This window comes from Alligator mississippiensis, chromosome 2, assembly GCF_030867095.1.
Source record: "Alligator mississippiensis isolate rAllMis1 chromosome 2, rAllMis1, whole genome shotgun sequence".
In the NCBI taxonomy this organism is placed as follows: domain Eukaryota; kingdom Metazoa; phylum Chordata; order Crocodylia; family Alligatoridae; genus Alligator; species Alligator mississippiensis.
Window position 1 is genome coordinate 855,757 of NC_081825.1, and position 16,582 is coordinate 872,338.

General features: G+C 63.1%; 3 protein-coding genes across 5 annotated transcripts; all 3 read right to left on the reverse strand.

The window, feature by feature from the left end:
- Positions 1-1,228: 1,228 nt before the first annotated feature.
- LOC132243290 (putative N-acetyltransferase 8B) lies at positions 1,229-6,513 on the reverse strand. Of its 3 annotated transcripts, none has more exons than XM_014596975.3 (2): positions 6,423-6,513; positions 1,229-2,845 (listed from the first exon to the last, which is right to left on the reverse strand). In XM_014596975.3, exon 2 carries the CDS (start codon positions 2,820-2,822, stop codon positions 2,151-2,153), a length of 672 nt encoding a protein of 223 aa, XP_014452461.2. In that variant the 5' UTR covers positions 2,823-2,845; positions 6,423-6,513; the 3' UTR covers positions 1,229-2,150. The 3 variants fall into 3 exon arrangements, with proteins under 3 accessions (XP_014452461.2, XP_019340261.2, XP_006264266.3); XM_019484716.2 differs by having other exon boundaries at positions 6,386-6,476; XM_006264204.4 differs by lacking the exon at positions 6,423-6,513 and adding an exon at positions 3,261-6,355.
- Positions 6,426-12,411, reverse strand: LOC102572312 (N-acetyltransferase 8). Its single transcript, XM_006264208.4, has 3 exons — positions 11,392-12,411; positions 9,179-9,393; positions 6,426-7,186 (listed from the first exon to the last, which is right to left on the reverse strand). The coding sequence occupies exon 3, from the start codon at positions 7,161-7,163 to the stop codon at positions 6,426-6,428; it is 738 nt and encodes a 245-aa protein (XP_006264270.3). The 5' UTR covers positions 7,164-7,186; positions 9,179-9,393; positions 11,392-12,411.
- Positions 12,412-12,511: 100 nt separating this feature from the next.
- LOC102570938 (probable N-acetyltransferase camello) lies at positions 12,512-15,022 on the reverse strand. Its single transcript, XM_059721277.1, has 2 exons — positions 14,923-15,022; positions 12,512-13,849 (listed from the first exon to the last, which is right to left on the reverse strand). Exons 1-2 carry the CDS (start codon positions 14,992-14,994, stop codon positions 13,178-13,180), a joined length of 744 nt encoding a protein of 247 aa, XP_059577260.1. The 5' UTR covers positions 14,995-15,022; the 3' UTR covers positions 12,512-13,177.
- Positions 15,023-16,582: the final 1,560 nt, after the last annotated feature.

Sequence of the window (16,582 nt, forward strand, 5' to 3'; positions counted from 1 at the left end):
ACCTCACATGGGTCAACACGGGCCCAACAAGCTGCCCCTTGTCCCTGCCACGTGGTGGGCCCCGGGGTCTGGCTGGGCTGGGCCAGGCCCCTGCTCCTGGGGGGAGCTGGCCTGGTGGGGCAGGAGGCCCCCGGGCTCCGATTTGCCAAACCAGAGGCTTCCCGTGCAGGGCAGGGGCAGCCCTTGCTGCTGCCTTCCCCTGGGGTGAAGAATCCAGGCTGTGCGCACATGCATGTGCGTGCATGAATGTGCATGTGTGTGCATGCATGCGTGTGCTGGCGTGTCTAGGGAAGCCAGGCTGTTTCTGTCTCCCCTGTGAAGGTCAGTGTTGGGGTGGGAAGGGACAGCACAAAGATGCCTCCCACATCTGCTCCCAGCCAGCCGGCCCTGCTCTGGCGGGCGCTGCGGGTCCCTCGAGTCCCTGAAGAGCGGCCGGAAAGGAGAGAGGGAGAACTGCCTTTCTTGGGCTGCCAAGAGCAGGATGCGGCTCTGGGGCTTGAAGCTGCAGCCAAGTAGGTTTAGGTTGGAAATTGGGAAATGCTTCATCCCTGTCTGAGCAGCGAGGCTGGGAGAGACGCCCGGGAAGGGGGTGCTGTCCATCACTGAGGGTGTCAGGGAGCGGCTGGACGGGCACTGCGGTGGGGGGTGATCCAGGTGCAGTGATGCCTGTGCTCCGCTGTGGGGAGGACCCAGGCTCTGGGCTGTGCTGGTTGTCCCCTTCTCCCCTTTCTGCTCCACGTGCCAGGGGGTTTAGGGTGCTGGTGCTGCAGCCAGGCTGGGGATGGGCTGGGCTGTGCCAATGCTCCTGCTGGCACCGACCCCGCAGGGTCCCGGCTGGAGGGTCTTGCCCCCGCACTCAGGGGCCAGGCAGAGCCACATGGGATGGGTTCCCGAGAAGCTCATTGATAATCATGGCTGTTTGCAAGGTGCCCAGGCCAGGCTGCAGGACGGGGAAGGGGAGGCCCCCGAAGCCTGCACCTGACTGATGGTACATGACCCCAAGCAGCTGTGACGGCCACGCCGGCAGCGTACGACAGGAAGCCCCGGCACACCTCCTCGAACCAGCCACAAGACACACGTCAGCCCACCCTGGCCTGATAAGAGACGCTCTAAGAGGGGACCCGGCATTACCTGCTCCGAGTGCACTATCGTCGCTGCAGCTTCACGTGGCCGCGATGCCAGTGCGAGAGCTGAGCTACTTGCCGCTTTGCTACCATCGATCTCCAGCTTTTTGTTCGTAAAGCAGCTAAGCCGCACCTGTTTATGGATACCATCAGTTTTCAGGGGGAGAGCAGGTTGAGGACAAGCAGAGCCTCATCATGGTGAGGGAAGGCGATAAGTGATCCTTCTTTTTGGATGTCCAAAAACCCCGACAACCCGACACCTTTCACGGCCCCAAGAAGCCAGGTTCGTTCTAGACCCAAAAGGAAATTTAAATGACTCCAAGCCAAGATGAACCATCAGACCATTAGCATCAGGTGCCTGTCATTGTGGAGACAAGCGTATTTGGAAAGAGCCAGTTCAAGCGGACCCACGTCCCCAGCGGAGGAGAGTCATTGCACTGGGAGAAGTGTTTGTTTTCCTGCCTTGAGCTGTGAGCAAGTAAAAGGCCGGGCTGTGGATCTGCTGCTGCCTCTTGCCCGTAGCCAACCCGCGAGGTTACCTGTGATCCAGGTAAAGCTGTGCAGCAAAGCAGGCAAGGACGTCTCTGACGTGCTGAGCACCCGGGAGGGACTGCCGCGGAGCCACGGACCCCTTGCTCGGCTCAGGGACCCCCAGGAAATGCCGGCTCTGAGGAGTCACACTTCTTGACCCCCAAGAAATAAAGCGATTCCTCATGGCAATGAACTGCCAGTCCCAGCGGGGCAGGGGGTTGTGACCCTCTGGATTTTGACTGGTTTCTTGCGATTCGCGTGCAGACGTGACGGGCCTGTATCATGCATCCCCTTGAAAGGATCTCTTGGCACCTGGGTGAGAAGCAATGCTCTAGGACTGCCGGGTTGGGATAACATCGACTCCTGCTGGTGGGGGGACGGGACCCTGGGCGAGGGGGGCTCCCTGGCTGGCATTCAGGAGACTGAAGGTCAAACTCGGGGGAGCTGGATGGGGTCGGTGGAGACCTTGCAGCCCCCGTGGCTCTGCAGGAGGTGTCAGGGTGCCGCGGGGATGTCGAGGTGGTAGTGGAGGATGTAGAACTGGAGCAGGCGGGCAAGGAGCGAGGGGCACTCGGTCGCCACCAGCCGAAAGCCCAGGCGCTCGTACAGCTGCTGTGCTGCGCGCTGCACCACGGAGGTCTCCAGCACGACCGCCCGGTACCCGTGCTCCTGGGCGAACTGCAGCACAGTCCTGGACAGTGCCCGGGCGATGCCCCTGCCCCGGTATGCTTGCCGCACCGACAGGCGCTTCAGCTCCAGCACGGTGCCCCTCTCCGTCGGGTCCTGTGGCTGGACGGCGGCCACCAGCCCCACCACGGCCCCGCTGGCCTCGGCCACCCACAGGCAAGTGTTGGTGGCCCCCAGGTAGGTGCTGCGGATGTCCCGCAGGTCGGTGCGCAGAGCCAGCTGCACGTAGTCGGTGCCTATGGACTTCATCGACCTCCAGGCCACGACCAGGATGACCGCGATGGGCAGCAGGGCGAGGAGGATGGACCCGGAGGCTGCGAGTCCCACGAGGAACAGCCCCAGGAGGAAGAGGTGGGTTTTCAGGGACTTCAGCAGCTCGGACCACATGGCTGGGGCAACCTCATGGATCCCATCAGCAAAGATGGTGCGCACGGCTTCATAGTCCCCGTCCTCGTAGGGCCGGATGCGGTACTGGGCCATTACGATCTCACGTCCTCGTGGGCCTGGAAAACAAGCGCTGGGTTAGGAAGCACAGGGCACTGATAAGGGAAGCTAAAGGCCATCAAGGAAAAGCCCATGCCTGGAAAGGGGGACGAAAAGGTGCTTTTGTAAGGAGCAAAGGAGCCACTAGCAGCAATACATCCGTCACCAGATGGAGATAGTAAAACTGGTGCTAAGGAGACAGATCAAGTAGCAAAGCGATAAGGCAAGCTATAGACCACCAAGCCGACCCCACAGCTGGAAAGGTGGAAGGCAAGGAGCTATGTTGCACCCATCGGGGTTTGGGGATAATTAACTCAGTCATAGGGTCACAGACAACGAGGGCGGGAAGGGAGCTCAGGAGGCCACATCTAGTCCAACCCCTGCTCCAAGCAGGACCAACCCCAGCTACATCCTCCCAGCCAGGACTTTGTCTACCTGGGTCTTAAACACCTTCAAGGGCAGCGTCCTTCAGCTACCTCCTTCCTCTTTCTGCTCTCTTCTGCCTCAGTCTCCTCCAGCTCCCTTCCCTAGGAGCCTTTCACCTCCTGCGGCCGACCAGGTATCTGCAGCCGCTGGCCCAGGCCTTCCGGCAGCCCTGCGGTCCGGCTTGTCCGGCTGTGGTCCCCGCAAGCCTGCACACTCCTCCGCCTGGCGTGTGCAGCCTGCTGCCAGCCTTCGCCAGCCAGCCCGCTACAGGCACAAAGTGCTTCCAGTCGTTCCTGGCTGCAGAAGGTAAAATACTGATGCAGAAATACCAAGAAGCTGGTGCTGCAGGAGAGGCGACGTGACACGTTCACCATTTCTGTTCCTTGCTCAGGGAGAAGCAGGGCGGCGAGGCGCTATCCAGGCCCCAGGGACGGGGGGGCAGCAGGCACTCGGGGAAATGCTCTCAACTCAGGCATCCTTCATGGCTTGTGCCCAGAGCAGCTAGTGGAGCAGAGAGCCGGGTGCTGGTGGGAGCCTTGCCACATCAGGGACAGCAGCTGCGTGCCCTGGGGACCCCCGGATGGGCTGGGTATCCCCAGGTCACAGCCGGCCCAGCCCTTGCTCCAGGCATGTCTGAACTAGCTGGGACAGGTTCCTGTTCGACCTGTTCCTGCAGCTGCGCAGCAGCCCGGCAACACGTGACCAGGCCCATTGCGCACAGAGATTTGAGGTTCAACAAGGACAAGTGCAAAGTCCTGCACTGAGGAGGAGCAATCCCCTGCACCGGGGCAGGCGGGGGGTGACGGGCTGGGCAGCAGCTCTGCAGAAAAGGACCTGGGGGGACAGGGGGCAAGAAGCTGGACAGGAGCCAGCAGTGTGCCCTTGTGCCAAGAAGGCTACTGGCATCCTGGGCTACACTGGTAGGAGCGCTGCCAGCAGATCAAGGGCAGTGATTCTTCCCTCTATTCAGCATTGGGGAGGCCACATCTGGAGTCCGGTGTCCAGCTGTGGGCCCCCCACTACAGAAAGGATGTGGACACATTGGGGAAAGTCCAGCGGAGGGCAATGAAAATGGTTGGGGGCTGGTGAGGAGAGGCGGAGGGAACTGGGCTGATTGAGTCTGCAGAAGAGAAGACGGAGGGGGATTGAATAGCAGCCTTCACCTCCCTGCAGGGGGGCTGCAAAAAGGATGGAGCTGGACTGGTCTCAGTGGGGGCAGATGGCAGGACAAGGAGCAATGGACTCAAGCTGCAGCAAGGGAAGTTGAGGTTGGACATTAGGAAAAACCTCTCTCCTGAGGAGGGTGGTGAAGCACTGGACCAGGCTCCCCAGAGCGGTGGGGAAGCCTCCATCCTTGGAAGTGTTTAAGACCCGGCTAGACAAAGTCTTGGCTGTAGTTGGCTGTTATCATAGAGCCGTGATGCTGGCAGGGAGCCCCCGGGGCCACATCCAGACCAGGCCCCGCGTGAGGCAGGATCAACCCTGCCCAGACCAGCCCAAACAAACCCCGTGTCCAACCTCTGAGCCACACAAGGCAGTCACTGCCATGATTTCTTTTGTTGCCCTTGCCATGGGCCCTGCCACACATGGTGCTTGGCCGGGGGTCTTTAGCTTCCCTTATCCTCGTCCTACACTTCAGGCCTGCTGCTTCCATTACTGTCCCCGTGCACTTCATCCTTTCCAAATGCTGCCGTCATTCCCCTCCTTAGCCTTGTGGGGCTTCTAGCCTCAAATCTGCTATCCCGAGAAAAGCACCCCGGCTTTTCCACACCTGGGACCAAACATTGCTTAAAAGCCGAGGTCCCAGCTTTCATTCCCAGGTGCACAGAGGGGGCAGGGACAGGGGCCGTGCGGCTCTGCAGCCTCCTGCATTCCCAGGCCACCCTGGCACAGCTGGTGAGGATGCAAGGCTACCTGCTCCAGCCACGGTGCTCTCATGGCACATGCTAAGATCGTCGGATATTTGGCACGAAACCACCCCAGAGCCCAGTGCAAGGTGCCTGGGTAGAGAGCAGGGCCCTGCCCTAGCCACGGTGGGGGCGGTGGCAGGGAACAAGTGGCTTCTCCTGAATGTTTCCCCAGTACCTTTGCTCAAGGTCATCCTTCACATTGAGGGGAGCATCCCACGGCTTCCCTGCACCCAGAGGCTGGCCTTGCCGGGAGCTCTGGACAGCAGGGCGGGGGTCCCTGTCCCTATAAATGCCAGCTCCCCCCAGCTCCCCATCTCAGAGGTGCTTCGTTCCAGGTCCATCCCACCACCCACGGGCCTCAGAGCAGCCCTATCCCACTTGCCCCTTGCCCCCTGTCGGCCTGGCTGGGACCTGGAGGCTGCATGGCCATGTCCCACCCCAGGGGTCCCTATGAACCCCACTCACCTGGCAGGGGTGTGAGGATGGGAGCTGCCTCCCCGGGAGACTCCGGGCTGGGGAAGCAGAGCCCTGGGCAGGGGAGCAGGGCTGAGTCCTGGACTCTGCCCCTCGTCCCTGGGCGGCCGGCAGCTGCCTGGTGCCGCCCTAGCCCTTCCCTGGCAGCAGCAAGGCAACGGGGCCCCCAAACCACAGCAGCAATGGTGGGATGGGTGAGCGACACGGATCCTGGGCACAGACACGGCTCACCATGTGCTGTCCACACTGCTCAGCACCTGTTTCAGCCAGTCCTGAGCATGGGGTGTGAGTTGCGATGTAGCCCCACACTGGGCTGGGAGCTGTGTGTGCGACTGGGCTGTGCCAATGCTCCCGCCAGCACCAACCCCGCAGGGTCCTGGCTGGAGGGCTCAGCCCTGCGCTGCACTGGGGCAGGCAGGGATTTCCCCCCTGCTCAGACTGGTGCACACTGGGGGGCTTTGCCTTCCTCTGCAGGGGGGCACGGCCGGGGCCTGGGCTCTCTGCAGCACCCGCGACCCCCCTGGCAGCAGCAGGACATTGGCAGCTGCGGCCCCCTGCCTTCCCAAGGGCAGGGGTGGGGGCGATGCCTGGGGCTGCATCGGGGCGACTGTGTCGTGTTGCTCAGGGGTTGGAGCAATGGGGCTCCCTGTGCCGGGAGGGCTGGGGTGGGCAGTGCTGGGTGGGGGGACCCGGTGCCGGCAGGGTCGTGTGCAGGACGGAGCTCAGTCCCAGCTGGAGCTGGGTACTTACATGACGTGCTCGGGCACACCCAGCGTGGCTGCGGTACCTGTTAATTTCCTAGGGGGTCACCCCGATGGCAGGGAGACCCGCTGCAGGCCTTGACTGGGGGCCGTGGTGTTGGCACCGCGGGGATGTCGTAGTGGTAGTGGATGATGTAGAGGTGGAGCAGGCGGGTGAGCAGCGAGGGGCTCTTGGTTGCCACGCGCTGAAAGCCCAGGTGCTCGTACAGCTGCTGTGCCGCGCGCTGCACCACGGAGGTGGAGAGGACGACTGCCCGGTACCCGCGCTCCTGGGCGAACTGCAGCACAGTCCTGGAAAGGGCCCGGGCGATGCCCTGGCCCCGGGATGCTTGCCGCACCGACATGCGCTTCAGCTCCAGCGCGGTGCCCCTCTCCGCCGGGTCCTGTGGCTGGACGGCGGCCACCAGCCCCACCACGGCCCCGCCGGCCTCGGCCACCCACAGGCAGCTATCGGCAGCCCCCAGGTAGGTGCCGCGGATGTCCCGCAGGTCAGTGCGCAGAGCCAGCTGCACGTAGTCGGTGCTGAAAGACCGGACGTAAACCCAGGCCACGGCCAGGACAATTGCGACGGGCAGCAAGGCGAGGAGGATGGACCCGGAGGCCACAAGCACGAGGAAGAAAAGGCTCGGGAGGAGCAGGGCGGTCCATGGGGATGTCAGCAGGTGCATGAACGCGGCAGAGCTCTGCTCCATGATGCCTTCGGCAAAGATATCACGCACGGCTTTATAGTCCCCATCCTTGTACGGCCGGATGCGGTACTGGGCCATTACAGCCTCACGTCCCTTTGGGCCTGAAAGACGAGCGCAGGGTTAGGAAGCGCAGGGCGCTGGTAAAGGAAGCTAAAGGCCATCAAGGAAAAGCCCACGGGAGCTGCTTGGGGAGCGGCGGGGCTCCCAGCAGCCCTAGACGGAGGCAGTAAAGCTGCGAACACCGACAGAGACGAGGCAGGAGCGTTCGATGCACCTGCTCCATCACCAGGAAGAAAGAAGCTGATGCAGCTCTTTCCATCCAGGGGGATGGAGGGAGACGGTTCAACAACACTGATTAGGGCTGGACGTGCTGCCATTAGCTCTCCCTGATAGCGAGAGCCCGGTGGCAGTGGTCTGAGACCTGCGTCCCCCCGGGCTTAATTTTTAACAGTGCTGGACTGGGTAGGGACCCCAGAGCTGCTGTCGTGAGCCCATGTGCCCGGGGCAGTACAGGCTGCCTGGAGCTGTGGTGGTGGAGGCGACTGCCAGGGGCACGTGGCCCAACTCGCTGCACGGGGAGGATCCTAGCCCTGCCGGGCTGGGGGAGCACAGCTAGTCCAGGCCCCGCTCCCGGGGGAACCCGCCTGGTGTGGCCCAGCTCAGACCGCGTCTAACCTGGTCTAACACCTCGGGGACAGCCAGGGCAGGATGCACGGTCCCTGTCCCAGCCCGATGCCATCCGGTCTCTGCCAGGAGCCACTGGAGATGGAGACTCGAGTCTCCAGACGTGACCCCATCCTTCCCAGCCCCTCTGGGCACCCGGTGCCTGCAGCTCCCGACTCCACAGCCCCCGCGGCAGGGCTCCAACCCAGAGCAACACGGCACAGCAGCTGCTGCAGGCCGGAGATAACACCTTCAAATGACATTTGGCTGTTTATCTTGCTGGGATCCTATGCTCCCTGCTGACTTCCTGCCCCTGGGGCGGGGGGCTGGACTCTGCTCTTCTGAGGTCTCTTCCAGCCCTAATGTCTATGCAAAAAAATCTAAGAAAAACCCAGGTCACAGCATCTCCTACACTGTACACTGGGCTTGGGCAGCTGCAGCAATTGCCCCCCGCAAAAACCCCCAGCACAAACAGTCAGTTGCCTGGACGAGCGCGTGTGGGAGCTGGTGCCTTATGGCATGATAAGCCTGCTGGTTCCAACACCTCTACTGGTGCAGGCGGCCAAAATATCCAGGCAGAAGACTGTCCCCCCCCCCGAGCAATACTGAGAGCCAGAAAAGGAGGAAACCTTTGAAAGACACAGGGTTTCTATGTGGCCAGAAACACCTGCACTGACCTGGGTCCTGGTCAGCAAAGGGAACAGGGGAAGCTCTGATTTTCCATGATTAAAAATCCAAAAGCAAATGCCAAAGTATATAGGTATTTAGAAAGTATTTCATTATAATGATTGAGGCATTGGTAGGCTTCCTGATTGCTTGAAAAATATAAATATAACAGTAAAACGTTGTGTTCCACTGATACCTCCATATATAGTGGTGTTTCATTTTAATCATGGACGAACATGGATTTGGGGTTTTTTAATCAGAAAATTTGCAAAAGAAGTTGTGACTTTTAAACCAGGATCCCTGCTGGTTAGAGATCGGGTTTTTCCTGGCACTGCGACCGCTGCGGTACAAGCATGGCTGTGGAGTGAGGCAGATGTGGCCCTAGAAATGACCATGCAGATGTGCAGGGGAAGCCCCGGCGGTGGGGTGAAGGCTGTCCGTGCCGTAGGCCAGCGAGCAGCCGACCCAGAGAAAGGCAGAACTGTCCATTGGCAAGGAGCGTGCTAAGGGGGAGAGGGCAAAGGGGCCGGCGGGCACCTGGTGGGGAAGGCAACGTGGCCCTGGCACTGTGCTGCGTTTGGAAAGCTCTGGTTTACCTGGAGCAAGAGGAAACCTTTGGCCCGGTACCACGGATCCCACACCTCAGACCTCCAGGCCCCGCAGCGGTGAGCGTCCCAGCACTTTTATACGGCAATGGCAAAATCCAGTGATGTTGAGACCGGGGAAGCGCAAGGAGCAGAAGTGAGTCTCGGTGCAAAACCTACCCTGGCGACCAAGGAAATCAGCCTCAGGCAATGAGCCCCGTGCTGCATACAGATGCACAGCTGCCACACACTCAAGTCGGTCAGATCCCACGGCGAGGACTTGTGTCTGTTAGGCCTCGGAGGGAAAGGTTCTCCCCAAAAACAACTGGGACGGATAATTTTTTTGTTGGAGAAGTGAAACCCTCAGAAAGACTCGCAGGGTGTTACAAAAAGAGCTGCGGAAATGATGAAAAAGGAAATTAAGTGGTAACGACTGACACCAGAACAAAGCGCTAGTAATCTCACCCCTGCAGATGGGCGTATTGTTGTAACACTGACACTCACGTGTGCTGCGTGTGACAGAGCGTGCGCCTTCGGTTGTTGTGCATTGGGTGGGTTTTACTGTATTTACCTTTTTCTTTGCCCCTGTTCTCCTCTGGCCTGTTGCTTTAAGGAGGAAGCCTGTGGTCTGGCCATGGGGCAGGATGGCCCCTGTTGTTCTGGCCTGTGCTCTGCTTTGTATCTGCTGTGATACGTTAAATCCTCTGGCCTGGTGCAAGTGCTGGAGAGACCAACCAGGGGCCGTGCTCTTCTTGACCTGCTGCTCACAAACAGGAAAGTTGGTGGGGAATGCAGCTGTGGACGGCAACTTGGGCAGCACTGACCACGAGATGATTGAGTTCAGGATCCCGAGGACAGGAAGGATGGAGAGCAGCAGAGTAAGGACCCTGGACTTCAGAAAAGCAGACTTTGACTCGCTCAGGAAACTCATGGACAGGGTCCCTTGGGAGGCCAGACCGAGGGGGAGAGGAGTCCAGGATCTGGCTGGACATCAAAGAAACCTTACTGAGAGTGCAGGAACAAACCACAATGATGCGCAGAAAGGCTAGCAAGTATGGCAGAAGACCAGCGAGGCTTAGCAGGGAACGCTTCAGTAAACTAAATCACAAAAAGGAAGCTTATAAGTGGAAACTTGGACAAATAACCAGGGAGGAGTACAAGACCGTGGCTCGGACACGCAGGGATGAAGTCAGGCAGGCCAAAGTGCAGTTGGAGTTGCAGCTGGAAAGGGATGTGAAGGGGAACAAGAAGAGTTTCTACAAGTATGTGGGCAGCAAGAGGAGGATCAGGGAGAGTGGGGGTCCTTTCCTGGGGAAGCAACTTAGTGACAGAGGATGTGGAAAAGGTTGAAGTGCTCAATGCTTTTTTTGCCTCAAGTCTTCACAGGCAACATCAGCTCCCAGACTGTTGCACCAGGCAGCGCAGTTTGGGGAGGAGGGGAGCAGCCCCCAGTGGCGAAAGAGCAGGCTAGGGGCTACTCGGAAAAGCTGGCCGTGTACAAGTCACGGATTCACAAAAGTTTACGGCTGGAAGAGACTTCGCGAGATCACCAGGTCCAGCCCCCCTGCTCTGGGCAGGAAGGACTGCGGGGGTCAAATAATCCAGCACGGTTACTGCGTCCAGTCTCCTCTTGAAGGTCCCCAGGGTAGGTGCCTGCACCACCCCTGCTGGGAGTCATAGCAATCCTACAGACATGGGGCTGGCAGGGACCTGCGGGGTCACATCCAGCCCACCCCGCCTGCAGCAGGATCAGCCCTGTCCAAACCAGCCCAGACAAACCGTGTCCAACCTCTGAGCAAAACTACAGTCACCCTGATACAGCCCCAGGCATCACGCCCGGCCCTGCCCCCGGGATGCAGGGGGGCCACGGCCGCCAACATCCTGCTGCTGCCAGGGGGTCGTGGACGCTGCAGAGAGCCCAGGTCGAGCCGTGCCCCGGCTGCAGAGCAAGGGGAAACCCAGTCTAGACCAGTCTGAGCAGGGGGCAAATCCCTTCCTGGCCCCAGTGCAGGGCTGAGGCCAGGGCAACCTGGGCACCCACAGCCTCACCTGGGCACAGGCACCAGCCAGAGGTTATCAGCACCCTGCCCTGCCTGGCACTCACGTCCGTCGGCGCGTGGGAGTGGGGAGGGGTGGGGGGCAGCCCTGGGCTCCCTGCAGGGACTGGGCCGTCTCAGGGAGAGAAAAGCCCCCGTGCAGTCCAGAGCTCCCGGGAACTGCCCAGGCCTGGGTCCAACCCTGGGCCCAAAGCTCCCCAGTGCCAAAGCAGCGCAGCCCTCGCTCGCGGCATATCCCCGCTGCTCTCCCACGCAAGCCCCAGCTGGGCCTGGAGCAGCAGCTTGGCAGCACCGAGGACCCAGGCTCAGCCCCAGCCCCAGCCGAGCCCAGCTCACCTGTAGGCCAGGCTGCCCGTCCAGCTCCTGGCACAAGCCGGAGCCCTTCGCTGACAGCCAAGAGCGCGAGGCCTCGAGTCACTCACTCCCTGCAGCGGCTCCCCCGTTCTCGGCGCCAGGCCAGCACGCAGGGCTGGGCCCACGCAGCTTAAAGGGGAAACTACACCGGTGCGGGCTGCAGCCAGCACTCGCGGTGGGGGCTCCGGGGCAGCGCTGGTCTGTGTCCCAGGCCTGGCATGCAGCCCGTGCTCCCCGACCCCCCTCTCCTGGCTTCCACACTGCACCCTGAGCCAGCTGCTGGCATGGATGCTTGTGCCTCGCAGGACCTGGACAAGGCAGTCCCAGGACCCTTCTAGCAGGGCTGAGACAGCACCCACCAGTACCCTGGCAGTGTTGCGGCGCTGTCTAGCCCTTGGCAGCTCGGGTCTGCCCCTGCTGGGCTCTGGCCTAGCACCTTTTCCCTCGTGCACTTGTACAGCACCTGGCGCACCAGGGCAGCTCAAACCCCTCAACTTCATGGGGGAGTTGGGGGTGGCGGGGGGCTTCTTGCCATGGGAACTGAGCAACCAGGATCCACAGACCCCTGCGCCCAGACCCCAGAGCAGCCAGGAAGGCCGGGGCCTGTCATGGAGCTTGGGGACACGCACAGCCCGTCAGCAGCACAGCTAGGCGCTGCGGACCCGGAGCAGGGGCACAGCAGGGCATGGAGGCCGGCTAGGCCTTGGGTCTGAGCCCAGCACCCCTCTCCCTGGCAGTCCCTGAGCCTGGTTGGGAGCTGGGGCTCTGCCTGAAGAGGCAGGAGCTGGGCGTGCAGCAAGAGGCTGGAGGTGACTATCTTTCTACGTGGGCATCTAGGAAGCCCCCAGCCTCATCTGCATGGCACAAGGAGACTCAGGCATGCCAGAGCAATGGGGCTGCCCATTGCACTCCCACCACAAAGGCAGTGCTCGGGGCCCGGGGGCTTGTGCCCACCCCATGAGGGCCCAAGCACAGCTGGGCATTCCCAGCTCCGGGGGAGAACAGGCCTCTAACAGGTCACAAGGCGAGAAATGGGCCCTTCCTGCCCAGGCACGGGCACCCAGGTCAGCACGAGAGGGGCACAGATGCGGTAGACAGGCTGTGACCAAGGCAGCATCTCTTTATTTGTTGCAGCCCCCAGTGCCCATCCCTCAGCACGGCTGGGGAACAACCCTTGGGAGACCAGAGCTGGGCAGGCCCAGATGCACCCAACTGGCACCCACGTCTGGGGACCTAGGTCTGCTTACCCGTATGCATGGGGGATAGGGGGGACAAGCTCTAGCTGTGGCCTGGAGGAGCTGACGTGGCCCACCTAGTCCCACGGACAAAGCAAGGACCTTCCCTGAGCGTCTGCAGGAGGGGGACCCCTCCCATGCCCACCCTGGAGACCATGTCCCCCAAGTGCCAGCCTCCGCCACCCTGGGGAACTGCCCTGCACACACTGTCCAGAGGGGCTGGGGCAACCTACCCCCCACCCCACCCCTGAGCTGTCCCTGCTGTCTGGGTCTGACCCTGAGGGGTCCTGCTGTCCCTGAGCAAACCGACACGGGCGCTTTCGTCCGCTGGCATCACCCTGAGAAGACCCCGAGCCGTGGCAGCATCTATGGGGCCACGGGGCAGTGTCACGCCCAGCCCCACCGGGGGCCACAGCTCCGGCCACGTCAGGCCCGCCATGCACTCAGAGTCCTGCTCATCATGCACAAGAGCCGGGCGCTACGTGAGACAGTCCTGCCCGCCCGCAGCGCGGTGCCGGGGCCAGGACCCGCGCTCAGTCAGCAGCGGGCAGGTCGTAGCGGTAGGTGGTGATAACGCAGCCAGCCAGGCGCCCGTACAGGGTGGGCAGCAGGTAGCGGCGGTCGGGCTGGAAGCCAAGGTGCTCGTAGAGCCTGCGGGCCTCGTGCTGCACCATGAGGGTGTTGAGCACCACGGCGCGGCAGCCCCGGTGCTGTGCAAAGCCCAGCACAGCGCGGCCCAGCGCCGTGGCCACGCCGCGGCCCCGGAAGTCCCGGCGCACCGCCATGCGCCTCAGCATCAGTGTCCCGTTACCGGCGTCGGCCGGCCGTGCTGCCACGGTGCCCACCACGCCCTCGGCTGCCTCCGCCACCCAGAAGCAGGAGCTGGCGGGCTCCACGTAGCTGGCGTGGATGTCCCGCAGGTCGTCCCCCAGGCAGCGCTCGATGTAGAGGCCCCAGGCGTAGCTCAGCAGCTGCCGGCCCAGCGCCAGCAGCAGGGTGACGGCCAGCACGGGCAGCAGCACTGAGCGGGAGCTGGCGAGCAGGAGAGTGAAGGTGCAGGCGAGGACCAGCAGGACCCAGGGCTGGTGCAGCACGTGCATGCACAGGCCAGGTGCGTGCTCGCTCATGGCAGCTGCGAACAGCTCGCGTGCAGCCTCATAGTCCTCGTCGCGGTACTCCCGGATGCGGTACTCTGCCATGGCATGCTGCGGGGACAGGGACGGACAGGCGTCAGCGCCTGGGAGGCCAGGGCAAGCCGCAAGGCTGAACCCAACGTCACGGAGCTGAGAGCCCGGGGGGTGTCGCCACTCTCCCTGTGCCTCAGTTTCCCCATGTGGAACAGAGGCCAGGGCAGGGGGAGCTTCCATCCCTGGAGGGGGCAAGGAGAGGCTGGACGGGCGCCGGGGGGGACGATCCAGGCGCAGCGCTGCCCGTGCTCTGCTGTGGAGGTGCCAGGCGTCTGGGCTGCGCTGGTTCCCCCTTCTCCCCTTTCAGTGCCATGTGTCGGGGGTTTGAAGCCTCCCCCCGAGGCGCTGGGTGCTGCAGGCCAGGCCAGGGCTGGGCTGCGCCAATGCTCCTGCCGCACCCACCCCGCAGGGTCCCGGTGGAGGGTCTTGCCCCTGCCCCCACGCTGCACTGGGGCAGAAAGGGATTTCCCCCCCTGCTCAGACTGGTCCAGACTGGGGGGTTTCCCCTTCCCCTGCAGCGGGGTCACGGCCTGGGCCTGGGCTCTCTGCAGTGTCCACGGCCCCCGGCAGCAGGACATTAGTGGCCGCGGCCCCCCTGCATCCCGGGGCGGGGGCGATGCTGGGCTGCGTCGTGCGGCTCCGAGGTCGGACACGGGGTTTGTCTGGGCTGCTCTGCGCAGGGCTGACCCTGCCTCGGGCTGGTGCGAGCCCCAGCTCCCTGCCCGCCCCCCCGCGCCGCCCCGCCCGGTTTCCACACGCGCGCAGCGCTTGTGCTCCCCGGGGCAGGAGCCAGCCTGTCGGGGCTAAGCCCTGCGGCCTGGGGCGCCGCGCCAGACACGGCCCCGACGGCCGGCGGCCCCAGCAGCGGACACGCGGGTGACGGGGGTGGCCGACGGGGGGACCCGGGGGCCCGACCCTCCCGGCCCGCTGGGGCAGGAGCAGGAGCCCCGGGGGACGGGACGCGGCAGCGCAGCGGGAGGGGGCTGCCCGGCTGCGGCCCCGGGCACGGGCCCGCGGGCTCCCCCCCTGCACCCCCACACCCGCGGGGCTCCCGCTGCGCCCCCGCTCCGCTCCGCCCCGCCCCCACTCACCACCCCGCACCGCACGTGGCCTCCCCTGGGCCCAGCCACTTCCGGGCACCGCCCCTCCCGCCGTGACGTCATCTGCGGCGCCCCTCATTGGCCCCGCGGCGCCTCCCTGGACACGCCCACCTGCCCGCGCCAGCCAATCGGCAGCACGCGAGGGAGAGCTTGCGGGGGGCGCGGGGCCGAGGCTCGCCCTTCAGTGGGCGGGGCCTGGGAACGGTGGGGGGGGGGTGTCTTGATGAGGGGCGGGGCCTAATCCTGCAGGGCGAGACCTAACGCGGAGAGGCGGGGCCTCCTCCTGTCACATGGCTTCCGGGGGGGCGAGGTGGAGCCCTGTGGTGTCAATCAACCAAGGAGGCGGGGCTTGCCCCGCCTGCCTCAGTCTCCCCATCTGCAGCCTGGGCACAAGGGCTGTGGCAGCACTGCCGTGCGGTCCCTTTCTCTCTCCCTGCCCGCGCGCTCCTCTTTCCTCTTTTTTTGTGTGCTTTTTTTGCGGGTGCTGTCCCGCTCGCTGCCCGGGTGGCTTCGCGCAGCTCCCTCGTGCTGGGAACAACGTCCCCTCCAAGGCACGGCGACCCGGGAGCGCGCCGCTTCGGTCTGCTCCATTCGGCACGTTGCACAAATGATTTTCACGACATTATTTGGGAGAAAAGAGTCCTGAAATAGTAAACTATATATCAGTATAGCCCTCAGTGCCGGCGCAGGAGCCCGTGGCAGGCTCTGCCCTGGGGCAGAAGCTACAGGGCATGTTTCTGCTTGCGTCTGTGCAGGGCATGGGGCAAAGGGGTCGTTGCGGGGTCTTGTGCCCGGGCTGCTGCCTCCCAGCCCACCCAGACCCTCCCCGCAAGGGGCAAACCCGGGCGGCCGCGCTCAGGGCAGGGACAAAGGCCAGGGCTCCGGCTGGGGGGTCCAAGCTTCCCTGTGACCCTAGCCCTGCAGGCCTCGCTGGGTCATGGGTCGTACATGCTGCTCGCACAGAAGTCGAGCTAAAGCACTGGCCAGGTTCGGCCGACCAGCCAACCTGGCTGACGCCTGCACCCCCTGCAAACACAACCGGCTCGTTGGCCAGGAGATGGGAGGGCGAGCGATGGTGCGAGGTGGGATCGTCCGGCCGCAGGATGATAAGGCTGAAACGGGAAGGCCCGGGTCAGGATGTGAAACAAGCCCGCGGCACGGGACGTGCGAGACGTCCAGGATACGGGGGGAACGCAACACCTCATTTGTCTTGATCCCTGTATAAACGGAGAACTGGAAAGCAGCGGGATTTCGTCGTGGCCTGGGCAGCCTGTGTGGTGTTGCACCGACGACCTTGTCACACCTGAGCTCCTGGTATGATGCGCGTGTTCAGCCCAGACGTGTCAGGCCATGCTTGTAGACTTTGCCACCAAACCGAGCCTTTACCTCGGTGGTCGTCTTGAGTCCGGTGCCAGCACCGCAGCTCCCGAGACTTCAGCGCTGACAAGACGTGGATGACACCGGACGAGAACACAGCAACGACACCGACAGCCCAGTGCATCACGGGAATCGCAGAGGAATCGGGCTGGCAGACACCCGCAGTCACATCTCCGCCACCTCGAGCGCATGGCATGTGCCTCGGGATGTGCATGTGAAGTCTGTGCACACGCCTGGGCCCCACAGCTCCCCTGCCCGCCCCACGTCACCACGC